The 15,393-nt window shown below is 42.9% G+C and overlaps 1 protein-coding gene across 15 annotated transcripts in view; it reads left to right on the plus strand.

Annotated features, from left to right (window-relative positions):
• Window positions 1-15,393, plus strand: part of LOC133124929 (peripheral plasma membrane protein CASK) — a 166,170-nt gene extending 150,777 nt beyond the window's left edge. For 7 of the 15 annotated variants that reach the window (XM_061236520.1, XM_061236513.1, XM_061236519.1 and 4 more), the window contains 7 exons: window positions 1,313-1,509; window positions 2,076-2,191; window positions 8,033-8,113; window positions 8,633-8,713; window positions 9,733-9,935; window positions 10,650-10,733; window positions 13,829-15,393. In XM_061236520.1, coding sequence (XP_061092504.1) covers window positions 1,313-1,509; window positions 2,076-2,191; window positions 8,033-8,113; window positions 8,633-8,713; window positions 9,733-9,935; window positions 10,650-10,733; window positions 13,829-14,005 — 939 coding nt within the window. In that variant the 3' untranslated portion in view covers window positions 14,006-15,393. Of the gene's footprint in view, window positions 1-662; window positions 702-1,312; window positions 1,510-2,075; window positions 2,192-8,032; window positions 8,114-8,632; window positions 8,714-9,732; window positions 9,936-10,649; window positions 10,734-13,828 lie in introns of all 15 variants that reach the window. The other 8 variants (XM_061236509.1, XM_061236511.1, XM_061236508.1 and 5 more) reach the window with 2 other exon arrangements.

Raw genomic sequence — 15,393 nt, forward strand, 5'->3', positions numbered from 1 at the left:
GTGAATCTGTCTGAAAAATTTGTATTTTCCTAATCAGGAAAAACATTTCATTTCACAGCAGTCTTGTCTCTGCCATTTTCCTCACTGTCAAATGTATCCGGTAAAGCAACAGTACAACTGAATAAATCTGACAGTTTATATCATTTGAATTTCATAGCATAATCTGAGGATTAATCAAACATTTTACCCGGACAAGCTGATATTTAAATATAGTGGTATATGAAGAAATAACTGTGTTTCTGTGTAGCCAGTGTAGTACAGTGCAGCTTGTTAAAATAAAAAGTAGCCAGTAGAGGGCGACTTGGACCAAATTTAATCTGCATACGTGGGAGCTTGCCATTTTGTCACGGCAGAGAGAAAAAGCTTGAGTTTGAGGTTTAACTCTATTCGGGGGTAAAAGAAAACATTCGGAAAAAAGACGAAGCAACGCACCACTCGGGACACAAGTAACGGCTTACACGACGTGCTTGACCCCTGTGCCAAGCTTGTGTTTTTCTTTGTCATAACATTCCCTCAGACATGGCTGTAGAGTTAGCCTCCCTGCAGCCTCCATTTTGCTCAACCCGCCCCGCCGCCCACCCCTCACCCTACCCCAACCGCACTCATGTTAACAGCAGGCTACTCTTTCACTGCATGATGTGTGTGATACTTTCAAATCCTAGATCTCCAGACCTGCAATCAAGGATAAAATGTCACACAAGGTAAGATTTGCAGAACAATGCAGTAGATGTAGCTCGGTGTTGTTGTTCGAAAACATTGCACATCGGTCAGTTTCCCTGCCCGATATTGCTTTACCTGCTGTATTGAAAGTTCATGGATTTTTTTAATGTATATGTCTAAATAGCCCCCCTCCCCACTGTTAGAAGAATGCCTGTGCCATACTCTTAGGTCACAAAAAAACAATTTAATTGTACTGTCTGGACTCTGCATTGGCTTCACTAGAAAAGGTTGAAAAAGGATGTGTACAGTGTGTCAGCAGGAGCCTGTGTAAAAACAGGTGTCTCACAAGGTGATGCAATTCCATTGGGGTTCTGCTGATTCCCGTTTACTAATGCTGCAGTCTGATTGGCTGGACCCTTTGCCAACCTGCAGCAACAACATGCCCATTTCAAGTTCACCCGGAATCACCACGCATCTTCAGCTGCAAATTGGCTCTGCTCTCTCTCTCAAACTCTCTCTCACTGTCAGTCTCTCTCCAGCTCTCTCTCAAACGCTCACTCACTCTCTGTCCCTCTCAAACTCTAATCCACCAGCACTTTGAGCCCCGTCCACCCAGGGCCACCCGTGAACCTTGCGCATTTCCTCCACTTAGATCTACGTCCGGGCGCAGTTTGAGTACGACCCGGCCAAGGACGACCTCATCCCCTGCAAAGAGGCGGGCATTCGCTTCAGGGTGGGCGACATCATCCAGATCATCAGCAAGGACGACCACAACTGGTGGCAGGGCAAGCTGGAGAACACCAAGAACGGCACGGCGGGCCTCATCCCATCCCCTGAGCTGCAGGAGTGGTGAGGGAAATACGCCGGGGTTCATCCTACAATGCACTGCAGGACCCGGGGGAACCAGAGGAGAGAGAGTTCAGGCACCAGCTGGGGCCGAGTCAGGAATGCAGTTCTCGGGCTAATTTAATATGAGCTCTGGTGAAGACTGCAACCACCAGCAATCTTGTTCAAGGTTGACTTATCTCAGAGATGATACCGGTTATGAAGGGTTTTCATACAAAGTCTGTACACTCAGTAAAATTATATTGCACTGGTTTGTCAGGATGGCAACAATCAATATTTCAATGATTGGTTACATGTCAGGTTGCTAGGCATTTTATGTTTGAAACATCTTGTTTACTACTACTGCAATTCAGCCCCCATGTTCAGAGCTAGTGGTTTTCTGACAGGTTGCAAAGTAATGCCTGATATCGTCACGTAATCCTGACTATACATGCCTGTACATACATGTTATATACCTTATAAATAAATATAACTACAAGAATATAAATTATTTTTCGCCCACTGTTGTACTTCTAGCATAATCACTCACATAATCTAATTAATGAATCTTTGTTTTGTTTTTTTTGTAGGCGTGTGGCTTGTATAGCCATGGAGAAAACCAAGCAAGAGCAGCAGGCCAGCTGTACCTGGTTTGGCAAGAAGAAGAAACAGTACAAAGACAAATACCTAGCAAAGCACAACGCAGGTAAGACGGCCAGGGCCACACACTGGAGGGAAGGCCACCACCGCCATCTTAGCCGGATCCTGCAGGAAGTTGCCATGGTGTGGGGTTGTGATCTCACGGCACATAGACTGTAGCGTAGAGGAATGACCCTGACCAGCAATATAGTCTGTTCGTACTAGTGTGTGAGAGAGCTGGAGCAAGTTACTCGTCCACATTCCCTCTCTCTTTGGAATCCCTGCTGTCTGATGCACTCCTTTCCTTTGGCTAGCAGCATCACATAACTTCAAAATCCCAAAATTGACGGTGAATTTGACATTCTCTTAACATTGAGCCCCCTCCCCCTAAGAACTACACTTATGCCTGCTGTTGTTCATTGCAGAGAGAACATTTCGGTAAAAGAGAAGGGTTGCAAAGCTATGTTGTGATCTGTGTTGTGCACTGATCACAACTTTGATCGGTTTCCATGGTGCCACCATTGTTTTGGAGTTGAACATGGATATAATATCATGTGATGCTTATACAGGTGTGATGATGCGAAGAGGACTGGTTTAAAATGTGGGCCATGCTGCCATGACTCTCCTTTGTACTCGGCCATGCATAAGGAGTCGGTTTAAGGCCATATGCAATTCAGTCAAACCAGACTTTGCTCTATATTCAGTCAAACAAATGGTGAGCTTTGTTTGGAAATAAAAAGAGAAACAGGTGTGGCCTGGAAATCGTGGCATGCAGGCTGGAGGCAGGAGCTTTTAAGTGGACCCTTCGCAAATAATTGGTTTGCCTGTCCAACTTCACATTCCTCACTGTTATTCAGTTAATGAAGTATAATAATATGAGTTCAAACTTGTTTTTGTGAATAGAGGAATATAATCATACTAAATGATTATGATTAATTGGGGAATAATAAGAGGAGGTACATTAGTTAGACAAAGCTGTCACACAACGGTAGAGTTGGCCAATAAAATGTTGTTGGGTTACAAAATTCCATGCCATAGATAAGTCAGCAGCCATTTGGTGATATTATAATGTGTTCTATGATGGAGTTTTAGCAGATGTCATATACAGAGAGGGTCATTAATGATAACCACAACCCCGGATCTTGATCACATCTGGTGATCACATCACAACTATCAAGCCTATTCCTTAAATCTACTTTTTGCCACTTGTTCCTGCTTATTATAAAAAGCCACTATATTTTTTCAGCAAAGTACAGGTTTCATGGACCAGGTGTCCGCACTTTCCGCTTAATATTACAGTATAATTACAATAATGAATTGACCAAATTAAAAATATAACCTCTATCTATGGATCACTCATATTGCACATAACATAAAATTAAAGCATTATCTGAATGGGACTGAGGATTCGTCCTGGGATTCAACTATACAGCATTCATTCTCGTCATGCATAGCTATTTGTTACATATGGCCTTATAAGGGTAAATCATCCTGTAATAGACATTAAATGTGATACCATTAATAGCTTGGTGCAATTCACAAGTAATGGTTGGAACAAAAACCAGCGTATAAAGTGAGCACTCAGGCTTGATTGGATGAACCACTGCCTGAGGCATGCTGTGGAAGTCCCAGAAATCATTGGGTGTCGATGGGAGGAGGGTGGACAATAGGCAGTAATGGGACTACATACTCTCTGTGAGACTGTTTAAAGCCCATCTGAATGGACTGTGGGTCAGAGCCATGTTTGATGCATCCTACACCCACCTTGTTCCATCTTTGACAAGGTCCCTCAAAAACATGAAGGAAGTGGTGAGCAGCTCTCCTTCATGTTTTGCCTCCGTAAGCCTCAGTGTAATTGTGGGATCCCCATCTCTGTTTTTCTTTGGGTAGCCCTGGACTGTGGACTGGTACCAGAGAGCCGTGTCGGTCCTTGCCCTAAGGAATGACATGAAGCCTCACATATTAATTATTAAGAAAATAGTTTTCCATAAAGAACAAATACTAGGAAAACAAATGGCATACTGCGGTATTAAGTCTATTTTATTCAGTTGAGGTTTACATTTTTTTTATCACAAATTAAACAACGTTCTTATACTATCTCCTCATTGGATTTGGTATTTGAATATGTTCTTTACATTTTCAGCATGACAATTTGCATCACCATGTAGACCTGCCATTCAGAAGTAAATTTGACATGGCTGTTCTTACAGTATGGACAGGCTGTGTCAGCCCCCCTGCTCTTGTGCTTTAAAATGATAAACTCTGCATCAGTGGTCCTCACTCCTGGTCCTGGAGAGCCGCAGGGTGTGCTGGCTTTTGTTGTTACTCAGCACTTAATTGATCAATTAAAGCAGTTACACAGTTAATTCACCTCACCTGGTTTTTGGGGTCTGAATTGGTTGCTGATATTACAGCGAAAACAAAAACCAGCACACTCCAGGGCCAGGAGTGAAGACCACTGCTCTACATACAGCAAAGAGATTTGTTTTTTATTTCTTTTTACGTGTTAAACATGAACTGCAACAAGATGACACCAGCCTAATTAACAAAATCGTGGAACAAGCAAAGGCTTAACGTTCGCACTTCTAACCTCAAGCACCCCGTGGCCTGTAAGCAGAGCATTGACGCGGGTCGCATCCGACAACGCGTCTGTCTGCGCTGTCACTCGCCAGTGTGGGTGGCAGGGGGACGTGGGTAACGGATTTCTGCTACCACGTCCATGTCACGGAGCTTGCATTTACATCCGTAACAGGAAACGGGGGAGACCAGCTCTGCCGTTACACCAGGCGCTGGATGGAGGGCGGATAAACGCTAATCTCCCCCTGAGCCCAGCTGTCCCAGTTTCCTGTGCGAGATTAAAGAGAGATACATGGGGGAGGGAGGAGAAGGAGGCTGCTGTGATATACTGGTTTTGTTTGCTTTTAGCATTTTTTTTCCCCTTGTTTTTTTTAATTGTGTAAAGATGTTTTGCGTGTGTACGGCGCATTGGGGTGGGGCCGAGCTGAGGTGTGTGTGTATGACTGACTGACTGACTGCCTGCCTGCCTGCCTGCCTGTCTGCCTGTGCAGGGTATATCAGGCCACCGGGGAAATCTGGTGGGAAGAATGAACTCTCTCCCCATGGTGTGCACCCTGCTTTCTGCATGCGGGCACGGTTGTACAGATTTAAGGAGTTCCATTCAGGCTAAAAAACGCCCCGTTGTGAATGAGGTTATGGCCCTGTCTAACCTGGAGGCCTTCACACTCCAAGCTACCTGTCTGCACAGCAGTTTTACTCCATAATCCTGTCTACCAATGTACCAGTGCAAATCAGCCTTTTGCGTAGGCTCTCTACGCTGGGTTTGCGGAAGGTGAAAGTTTAGCTTCTCTTTTCGAGGACATTTACTGCTTGTTTGTTCACAAAATCCCTTATGTACCAAGCAGCTGTGTATTGATTATGTTTTGGAACATTTTTGAACCATGTTGAAGCAAAAACGGTTTAATGTAAAGACATGTTTGCTGATTGAAATGTTGCATGTTTCTTTGAGCATATTTGAAATGCATGACCACAGAAGATCTCTGTTATTGATTGATGTTTAAAACACCTTTAGTTCCACTCTGAGACACCTTTTTTCTTCTTTTTCTTCTTCGCCATAATAGATTGGTTTCTCATTTTAAGTGATTTTGTCCATTCACCAGCAATGTGCATTCACACAGCTTTATATATATATTTTGCCTTGCTTTCATCCACACACTCAGCACTGTTGTTTTTCATTTTAAATGACCATTATATTGATTTCAGGAAAGTGCACTGCAAAGCTGTTGAAAATATTAATTCATTTCGATGCACATTTTCACTTCAAGCGGCCATTTTGTTTTAAGTATGCTTGTCCTGTTCCGTTGTGAGACATTTTCTGGCACACCTGCATGTCTTAACGTTCCTTTTACCTGCTACCAGAATCACCTCACATTGGTTCCGCTCTGTCGCACCGAGCATGATCACATCACAAGTTAATATTGGTTGCTTTTCAGTTTGTTGTTATTAACAATGTTGCTTCAGAGCTTTATAAGGTATATGTTGTTTTCCGGTTGTGTTTTGGTTGACCAAATTAACTGAACCATATCTCAATGACCCTCCCCTCCCCCCTGTCCATTTTACATGCTGTCTTCCTCCCAATGGCCCCTCTGCATGTAAGTAACACTGAGTGACGATGCTTTTATTTGCTTTGTTTTAACCTCTCCTATGAGTGCTTGTCATTAAGCAGTTTTATTAACATGAGAGTACTCTCTTCCCTTTTGTCTCTGTTGTGACAGAGGATAAAGACAAAAAGGAAAACCGTGATGAGAAAGCTGTTGTGTCTGTGTGATTTCATTTCATTTTCTTTTGGTTCTTTTCCCCATTCTCAATTGTTTTGCTGTCAAGGTTTGCCATTGTCATAAATTGAGCAAAAGACTGGTCAAAACAATGGCCTTGCTCGTTCTGTGAACCAAACCAGTTCTGCCAAGTTGGAACTATCCAAAACCTCACAACTAGTATTGTTTTATCGCCGCTTTGAGCATCGCATGCTGTTTCCCCACACTTGGTCTTGAGCATTGAGAAAGCGTCAAACCCTCCACAAGGGTAGCAGTACCAGACCCAAATGAGAGTCAGAGTTTCAGAGGGAGCTGAGAATTCTGGGTATTGGAGTCTTTGGATTTGATAGTGTAGTTTACAGTAACAACCTGCAATTGAATAACCAGAGACTGGCATTGCAGTCTCAAGTTAATCTCATGGCACACCTTCATATGCAGTAGGAATGTTATAACATGGAGGTTTGGATTTAGTCGGTATTCTGTCAGGCACATTTACTCACTTCTGTCTCTTTAGTTTCCCAGGAAACCATTTCTTTAATTTTGTTCCCAAATCCATGTTTTCTCGCCTTTATTTTCACAGGGACAATGGTTATCTTTTTTCTTTTTTTTAATCTTTTTAAAAATAATATAAAATTAACAACATACTTAACAATTAAAATTGGTTGGGCATAGTCACAGAAGTACACTTTTTACTTTCAAAAGGACATTTTCACAAAGTTTTCTTTGAAGAGAGTCAGGGAATATATCCAAACAAATTTTATGTCTGCGATTTTATGCTGATGCCTACGCTCCTCAGACACTGATGGATGTTTCACACCTGAATTGATTCCCTAAACTCTGTTCTTCCTGCCGAGAAATATTCAACACAGTGTTTATTGGCATGTGTGCGCCGAGGCGACAGTTAGAGATGGAGCACTGAGGTTTTATGCACATATGGGCAGAGTGTTTGAAACGATAATTATGTGCTTCTTTTGATTTGTTCAAAACAAGTTGGTCTGACATGTCATTGTAGCTCTACTTATTATAGGGTTCCTGAATCCTAGTCTCTCGTAAACTAGTGAAAGTGAAAATAATAGTAAAACTGCACAAAACCCAAAATTTGCACAGAGAAGCCGCCCATTCCCCCAAATCCCTCGGCTAACCCGCGATCAAATAGCATGTTCATTTCACACAGACGTCACATGATCAAGTCGCGTGGGTAGAATATCGGAATACTGTAAGCAGCTTCTTGAAGCAGTTCTGTAAAAAAGCACAATTGGATTACGGCCTTATATAGCTGAAAATGTTGATGTTTATGTGCCGTGTACAGATTTTTTTTCAAGCTCCTGCAGTTTCTGAAACACTCACGACTCTGCTCGTCTTCCCCTGCCCACACACACACACACACACACACACACACACACACACACACCCACATATATATACGTTTCTGTCAGTTCAGCCATTGCACATCCTCCACTGCAAACCTCTTCACTGGGGTTTTTAATGGTCCATTTGTGGTCAGAGCTGACACACATTGGCCCTTTCTCCCTCCCCCCACGGTGAATTCACAACTTCCTCCTCCTCCTCCCTTCCAGTGTTCGATCAACTAGATCTCGTCACGTACGAAGAAGTGGTGAAGCTACCGGCGTTCAAGAGGAAAACGCTAGTCTTGTTAGGTGGGTGACACTGTGACAAGTCCCTTATGAAAATTAAATACAAGTCTACATTCCAATGATAAACATGTGGTTACTGATTAATATATGTATATATCAGTGGTCCTCACTCCTGGTACTGGGTAGCCGCGGGGTGTGCTGTTTTTGTTTTTCACCTTAATATCAGCAACCAATTCAGACCCAAGAAACCAGGTGAGGCGAGTTAACTGTGTAATTAACTGCTTTAATTGCTCAATTAAATGCTGAGTAACAACAAAAGCCAGTACACCCTCCGGCTCTCCAGGACCTGGAGTGTGGGCCATTGGTATATACTAATAAATATGTGAATAGTAATAAATATCTTCTTTTTTTTTTTTTTTTTTAATCTGAAAGTAACAATAGGCTCTAACGTTGTATTTGTCTGTACTGTGAAGTGTGTATAATGGCTTGATGAATGTATCATTTTAATATAAAGCAGTCATCCAGTGTTACCCACTGCCCCTGGATGACCGGGGCCTGACTGACCTCCTCTCCTTCCCGCAGGTGCCCACGGTGTAGGCAGGAGACACATCAAGAACACGCTGATCACGAAGCACCCTGACAGATTTGCCTACCCCATTCCGCGTAAGACTCTGTGCCCGGTTCTGTATTCAAAACCGGGCACAAACCCCTCACATCAGGCTATTGAAAAGCCAGACTGTCAGGCTGAGTTTTATGGCGGCCTTCAGTTTCTTTCTGTCATTTTAACCAAATGAAAGGAGAACTGTGATATATCTGTCATATGAAATATGCTTGTTTTCATACTGGCAATTCGGATCCCGGCCTTGGTCTTTTAGTTGATAAAACTGACTGATCTTACTGCGGGCTAAGATTTTTCAGAAGAGTGAACAGAGAAATGGAAAGCCCTGTCAAAAGGATTTGGTCTTTCTTTTCAATGCTTGACACCCCTTTGCATCAACTAAAAAAACTCCTGCATGTTTATCAGTGGGTCATTTAGCTATGGGGGCAATGCTGTTGAATCGCCAGTTGAAATATCAGTATATAATCAGTATAATTGAACATTGCAATGAATGATGAAATATAGAAATTGTAGCTGCTTTGAAATATAAAAATGTTTCAAATTGCTCTGCTGTGAAATATATTATCATTATATTGTCATAGTAATGAGATTAAGAATGCATAGCAGTATATTCCAACCACAACCATACGCCGCAAGGTGCTAATTGGTTCTGCTGATCCAGAGTACCAATGCTAGTGATGGGTACAAATATGAGTGAAATTCTTGGGTAGCATTACTTGCATAGTAGATAAGTATAGAAGTAAGAAACATGAGAATAATTATAGAGAAAAGCTAAGAATAAGCATAGAGAAATGTATATAAAAAATATACACAATAAAAATATATGAAATAAAACAAAATATGGCAATGTATACAGACTAAAAATATATGCAGTTCTACAAAATATACATGTGTATGTATATAATATAATTCTCAGTGCAGGAACATAGCAGTGGATGTTCAAAAGACCACAGCAACTCACAATGACAATAACCAGTGGGTTCCCTGGCATATCCTACTATAGTTCCACACATATTTGGGCCTTGCTGTGCCGGCTGACACCCCTCCCTCTGCTCTTGAACAGACACGACCAGACCTCCAAAGAAGGATGAGGAGAACGGGAAGAACTACTACTTTGTATCGCATGACCAAATGATGCAGGACATCTCCAACAACGATTACCTGGAATATGGGAGCCACGAAGACGCAATGTATGGCACGCGGCTGGAGACCATACGCAAAATCCATGAGCAGGGTCTCATTTCCATACTGGACGTGGAGCCGCAGGTACGGCCACTTCCTGTCCACAGACTCCATTTTGTTTCAAAAAGAGCTCATTTCCCACCTATTCTGCCTATTCACCCTTTTTCTCTTCTTATAAAAAATGCAAGACAATTAACATTTACGGCAGGCGGAATAGGTTTTGAAACTTTTATACTGACTCCGCTGACTTGCTAGAAGTTTATTTTAAGATCTACTCATTTTCAAAGAAGGTGGAATTGCACTGCTTTTGTATAATTCTGCTGCAGATGTGAAAATTACGGGCAAATAATATATAATTTAACGAAAGTTGTTAAAAGTACCAATATTTCTGGCGGAGGCCTACAAAACCACCCTCTTCTACTCTTTAGACCAGAACTTGAGTCCTGGAGGGTTACAGTGTCTTCTGCTTTCCTTTGCCAATTAAGGCCACAAGAACCAGGTACATGGACTCTTTAGCCAATCACTGACTTCAATGAATCTGATGAAACGCATTAAAAACCAGGAGACACTGTGGCCCTCCAGGATTGGCTTCTGAAACCTCTGCTTTAGGCTTTCCCCACATATGTAATACTGCTGCCAGAAACCTGCCTTCCCTCTCTATGCTGGGTGAAGTCTATGCATTAAAAATGACAATTGCATTTTCCAGTGCTCACCTCACTAAATGATGATAAAAGATTCTGCTCATGGTTTAGCCTTATTAGAGGGAGTTGCTGAACTGTTTTGTCTGTTTATTTCCAGGCCCTGAAGGTCCTGCGGACAGCAGAGTTTGCACCATACGTCGTCTTCATTGCTGCTCCAACCATCACCCCTGGCATTAATGAGGTGAGGTTCTATTGACGCGCGTACGCACAAGCATGTACAAACGTATGCCTACACGCACTCGTACGCATTCTCACTCACTCAGTCTTCTTTTCTGTGCTCCCAGCATCATCTAGTCTTCGTGGGCTCTGCTGGTCATGACTGTTTTACCACACAAGCTTGTCTCCGCAACATTTCTGGGAGACCGACTCATAAATAATAAGCTTCACGCTGAGTTGTAGAGTAATGCACTGCTGTCCTGTTATATCGACCGTTATGTGTATGAGATGCTCCGAAATTGCAGTCACTTAAGGTGATGGACTCCACACCTTTGGCATTTCTGCACAATAGCAGAGAGTTTACCAGTTTCTGGGATTCTGGCGTAGGAGTTATGGCCACACTATATCACGGGAAAGTCACACTTAGTTTACAGCATTGGAAAATGCTCTCTGTGGCATCACTCAAAGCTGTGCTTAGAGGTGTCTCGGTCACTGAAGCGCCTTCTGCCAAACATGCAACCCACTTTCGGAGTTACTGTGGTCTCCTGCTGTGGTCGTATTAGCCGTAACTACAGGAAACCAGGCCTGACGTGCATTTTTATATATGACCCTATGCATGCTGGTATGCTATCTGCATAATGGCTGATCTATATCTGTGTGGTATCCTCTGCTTTGCATGTAATTGTTATCCCTCATTCACCCAGGGGTTTGTGCACTGCCTTTTTATTTTCTCAGGATCAGACAGTGAGCAGACATTTTAAATCCTTTTTTGATACATTTGTCCCTGGCGATCAATTGGAAAAGTACTGGATGTAGGATGCATTTTGTGCATGTAATTTAGTCTGATTCGTCTATTACTTTGAGCTTATCTTGTTACATCTCCTTTATTATGCATTTGACGAACATTTCGAGGGATGAAGTTTCTGTATCAACTTTCTTTCCTGTCTTGCAGTATCTGAAGTAGAGCAGTAGAATATTTTCAGCTGTGTAAACTGAGAAAAGAAGCACCCTGTGTCGAGTGTTCAGAGTTAAAGAGGAGCTCTATCTGTTTTAGTAGAGATTTAATCTCCATTGTGAATGTATTACCGATAATCGCTGTCCAACGAAAGCAGTTGCCCACACCTCCCTTTTTGGACTGTCCGTCACAGCAGTGTTCTAACAGGACCGGGAGACCGCACCCCCTGCCTGCTGCATTACCTAACCCCCAGCTTCCTGTGGGCAATTTCACTGTAACTGACATTACAACTGCAGGATATTCACCTGGTAAAGTCCAATACATATACATCAGAGACTTACATATGCGCTTATAACCCTCAGCCGGAAATGACTGTCCATTACTGTATGTAGCTGTATCAGGCTTTACCACCCAAATACCCAGCAGCTGGAATTGCCCCTGTGTCCTTTTGTTTATTTATTTTTCTTGGTTTTTATTTGTCGATTGCATGACTGACCCTGTGCACTCTTGTGGTTTTGCATGAGCCCGGTTTCATTTGCGTTCCCTCTCGCTGCTTCACTCTCAGCTCCCCCGGTGGTGCAGAAAGCTGCCCGTAAGTATGAGCAGAGAGGCCGGCTCTTTGGCGTCAAACCCCCGCCTGTCAGTCGCAGCTGCGGAGCATAGGGGTGCTCGTGTGTTACTGTAGTAGTGCTACGTGTAGCTTGTGCCTCCATCTCGCGCAGTCTCCCCACCCCTCCCTCCCTCCCTCCCTCTAATCCTCTGAGTAAGAGGTGGGTTGCCAGCGTGTTGTAGACTGCATTGCGAGGGTGGATGCGTAAGGTGTTATCTGGCTTTGGCAGCCCTTGTGCACCCGACTGTGTCTTTGAGGAAAAGAGAACTCTAGGGTGAGCGGTGTGCACCACCACCCTGTTCACATTCCTAATGTTACAGTTTGTGTGTTTGATTATGGGGAGTAGTCTTGCTCCTGGGTTTAAAGTACTGTTCACATTCCTGAATGTTAAAGTTCATGTGTGTTTGATTTTGGTGAGTAGTCTTGCTCCTGCGTTTAAAATACTGTTCACATTCCCGAATGTTACAGTTTGTGTGTTTGATTATGGTGAGTAGTCTTGCTCCTGGGTTTAATGTTTTTAGTGTATACATGTGCTGTAGGGTTTTGGTGATATTGTGTCTTCTGTAGTGTTCCTTTACGGAAATTGAATATACTGCATGTCTTGAAAATATACAATGAACACTTCACAATATATAGACAAATAAGAAATTATTGGTACAGATATTGCAATATATGTTTTTTAATATATATTTTAATATATATTTTAGGCTATCAAATTTATGCCTCTCTGTCACCCATTCACATACACTCGCATACCAATGGTGATGGGCTGCCATGCAAGGTACCAACCTGCTCATCGGGAGCAATTGGGGGTTAGGTGTCAACCTTCGACCCACCCAGGGAAGGGGAACCGGCAACTCTGCGACCTCCTGAGCTAATGTCCTTACATGTGCCTAAAACTTTTGCACACTACTGTACACTCACCGATCACTTCATTAGGAACATTTTTACTTTATTACACCTGCTTATTCATGTGATTATCTAATCAGCTAATTGTGTAGCAGCAGTGCAATGCATACAGTCATGAAGATATGGGTCAGGAGTTTCAGTTAATGTTCACATCAACCATCACAATGGGGGAAAGATGTGATCTAAGTGACTTAGTGACCATGGAATGATTGTTGGTGGCAGACAGGGTGGTTTGAGTATCTCAGAAACTGCTGATCTCCTTGGATTTTCATGCACACTAGTCGAGTTTGCAAAGAATGGTGCAAAAAAAACAAAAAAAATCCAGGGAGCAGCAGTTCTGCAGACAGAAACGCCTTGTTAATGAGAGATGTCAGAGGAGAATAACCACACATTACAACAGTGGTATGCAGAAGAGCATCTCTGAACACACAACGCATCATAAATCGAAGTGGCTAGGCTACAGCTGTAGAACTCTAATAAATATTTAATAAAGTGCTTGGTGAGTATATTTGTGAGAAATATTTTTGTAGTATGTTCAATTTCTGTAAGGGGTTCCTGTGCTTAGGCGCGACAGGTAAAGGGTCCCTCTAGCTCCTAAGCTGCTGTTAACTGAGCCCTGCCATGTCTCTCCATCTCCACCCGAAAGGACGAGTCACTCCAGAGGCTGCAGAAAGAGTCGGAGATCCTGCAGAAGACCTACGCGCACTACTTCGACCAGACCATCATCAACAACGAGATCGACGAGACCATCAGATACCTCGAGGAGGCCATCGACCTTGTGTGCACGACAGGCCAATGGGTGCCCGTTTCCTGGGTTTACTAGGCTCCCAATCCCGTCACCTTCTAGCCCCGTCCCAGTCCACCATGCCCAGCCCTGTTTCTTTGCAATGCGTCTTTACAGAACTTAATTCCCTGGAAGAGCCTCAGACACTCAGACTCCGCGTCCCCCTCACCCCCCCCCAAAGACTACCTAGACGTAGTGTTGTATAAAAATTTAAATATTGTCATGTCCTTATAGCTAGGAGACAACATTTTTCTAGACTTTTGGTTTTAAAGGGACAGTATCTAAGAGCAGTAATGGGCACGGTGAGAGAGAGAGATAGAGAAAGAGTGAGTGAGAGAGAGAGCCAGAGAGAGATGTCAGACCGTGTCTTTAACAGTGTCCTCGTTTTTGTGCGTATAGTTCTTCACATTGGGAAGGTAACCTCTCTCTGCACTACTGCCTGTGGATACCACCTCTATAGACAAGATGAAAAGCACATGAACACTGCAGTGTCTTCTTTCCAGTCTTTCACCTGTTTGTTTATTTATTTAAACCTCTGTTTTGTTAACCAAGGCATAAAGCACTATGATCACGTTCATTTCCTTGATGGATCCTTCTTTTATTAGTACACGCTTTTTTGTTGTGGGTGCCTATGTGTGTGATTGTGTGTGTGTGCGCGTGTGTGCGCGTGTGTGCGCGTGTGTGCGCGTGTGTGCGCGTGTGTGCGCGTGTGTGTGGGTGTGTGTGGGTGTGTGTGCGTACGCTTCCTGGTTTGCACAATGGCTAATGTGTCCCCCTGCATAGATACTGTCTCTCTAAATGAATACATAAATGTTTTAGAGATTTGAATGAGGTCTCATGCATGTGGTCATTCTGAGAGCTTACATGCTGTCTGTGTTATCAGTGTCAGACTACTGTTATCTACAGCAGAGAACATTCCTTTTATTTGGAAAAGAGAAAAAAAAAAGACAAATGACTCCCAAGGGGGAGAAGAAGAGGGAATGACACCTATGCACATCCCTTCCATTCTGGTCAACTTTCTAAAGGAACCGATTTTTATCAGCCATGTTGTGAGATGTGTTTGTAAAATTGTCTCGATTTAATTTGTCGTAAGAACAAGGGGGGGGGAAGAGACTGTTCCAGATTCACCATTTCAGAAACGTGTCGTCTGAGAGTATTAATGTTTTAATTAAATTTAATCAACGGGGAAGAAAACAGCAATTTTTATTCTGTGTGTAATTGTTTCAAATGGGGGGAGGGGTGCACATGTTGCGCAAAGTGAAACACTTTGCAAATGAAGACTCAGTTTGTGTATCAAAAAAGCCTATGTACATGACAAACTGTTGACTTCAGACTGCCCTGTGTAAATTGCTCTGCTAATGATAAAGCAGTTCTTCAGTATGAACACTTTTTTAAATATATTTCCTTTTATGTGTTCAAAAAGTAAA

Source organism: Conger conger, chromosome 3, assembly GCF_963514075.1.
Source record: "Conger conger chromosome 3, fConCon1.1, whole genome shotgun sequence".
In the NCBI taxonomy this organism is placed as follows: Eukaryota; Metazoa; Chordata; class Actinopteri; order Anguilliformes; family Congridae; genus Conger; species Conger conger.